This window comes from Myotis davidii, unplaced genomic scaffold (assembly GCF_000327345.1).
Source record: "Myotis davidii unplaced genomic scaffold, ASM32734v1 scaffold823, whole genome shotgun sequence".
NCBI lineage: Eukaryota > Metazoa > Chordata > Mammalia > Chiroptera > Vespertilionidae > Myotis > Myotis davidii.
In genome coordinates this window covers 200531-202072 of record NW_006293907.1, presented here as the reverse complement: position 1 = coordinate 202072, position 1542 = coordinate 200531, and the positions used below count along the sequence as shown (strand labels likewise).

At 46.6% G+C, this 1542-nt stretch overlaps 1 protein-coding gene across 1 annotated transcript in view; it reads right to left on the bottom strand.

The window, feature by feature from the left end:
- RNF32 (ring finger protein 32) overlaps nt 1–1126 on the bottom strand; it is a 24397-nt gene extending 23271 nt beyond the window's left edge. The window contains exons 1-2 of the mRNA XM_006767786.2: nt 1112–1126; nt 247–511 (exon numbers count right to left, since the gene is read on the bottom strand). Of these exons, the coding sequence (XP_006767849.1) occupies nt 247–511; nt 1112–1126 (280 nt within the window). The remainder of the gene's footprint in view (nt 1–246; nt 512–1111) is intronic.
- Nucleotides 1127–1542: the final 416 nt, after the last annotated feature.

Genomic DNA, 1542 nt, shown 5'->3' with positions numbered 1-1542 from the left:
AAGAGTGTTCACTTCCCATTGGCCACATCATTCCTTATTTCCGTCGGCGTGGATGAGCGATGTGTCATTTCACGGTTTTGCTTATTCTACTGTCATAACTATCGCAATTTACTGTATTTAGTTGTCCCCATCATTGCTTTCAAACTTTAGCACATACACATTTTTCTATAAGGTCACACATTTATATAACCTCAACCAAATTCTTTAGCTTGAATAAGCCAAACATGAATGGCGAGGCCAGCTTACCTAAAGTTAATGGAGGCGGCTTTGGATCAAGAACATATTCTTTTTCTGGATCTTCCTCTTCGGGGCCTTGTATAGTCTTTTGAAGTCCTGTATCTTTAACAGCTTTCATATTTCTTTTTAGAGACTTTGATGTGTTCTCTCTCTTCGGTACCTTTGTCTTGGAATGATCGGCCACTGAAAGATTCCGCAGTTGATGATCACGTAAAATGTGATCTTGTAAAGCAACTGCAGTGACTGCTAAGTTATCTCGTTTAGATGAATGACCCTGAAAAGTAGGAAGAAGGCCTTCTAGACAGAACATTCTGTACCATCTCGTTTAGAAGAAAGCCGAGGCTTTCCTACTCCACCTGGAAAGCCGCCTAGACCCAGGGTCCCCGGAAAGGCTGCTCCACCCCTTGTCGCTGGATGGGAGCAGAGCCGTCTCCTCATTATGGTGACGACATAGTCACAGCTGTTCATTTGGCCTCTGCGGATTAATTACAATGCGGATAAATTCATTATGCCCTAGAAAGCGGCAGTCACCAACCGGTGGTCTGCGGGCCTCTGGCGGTCCGTGAGGTCCAACAGGTTGGCGCCCGCTGCTATAAAGGGTGTGCGTGCCTAAACACATTCTGTTTCACTCTAATTAAGTTAGACTGCAGGCCAATCTTGCTCTGCTATACCAGAGCATCTTGCATTTAGTAGATGCTTTTTTGGTGAAAACTCAATGGAATAAAATTGCCCTGCAGCTAAGAGGTGCTGTGAGTACAGTGGGCAGTTCCTCAGTGAAGTGAGGCTTGCCAGCTGTTTTTATACTCTCACATAGCTGAAGTAAAACACATCCATGACCACAACCAGGTGTATGTTTCAGAAAAGAATTGTATACCTTATTTTTTAACATGCTAAGTCAGAAAGCGTTGCCACTTGCTTGGCTCTATCAAATTCTGTCATCATGGTATTGCATTCCTTTCTTTCTTCTACTTAGAAACATAGTCCACAGCAAGTCAGGGTGAGACTGCACAGGAGAGCGAGACAACAGAACGGTGTTACACATGAGTGCAAAACCCTCTGGCCAGAGACCGGGCTGTGATCGAAGACTCCTCCAGAGAGAGCACTCGCTGGGGCCTGGAGGACGCCGGGAAGTGAACACACTACAGCACGTACACGAAGAGACTCAGCACGTGTTTCTCGCCCCGGGGGAGAAAGGGAACAGTGAATGCAGTGAGGAATGCTGGCTCACCTCACTGTGGCCACAACACACACACACACACACACACACACACACACACACACACCGTGCGGGGGCACACTGGGGGC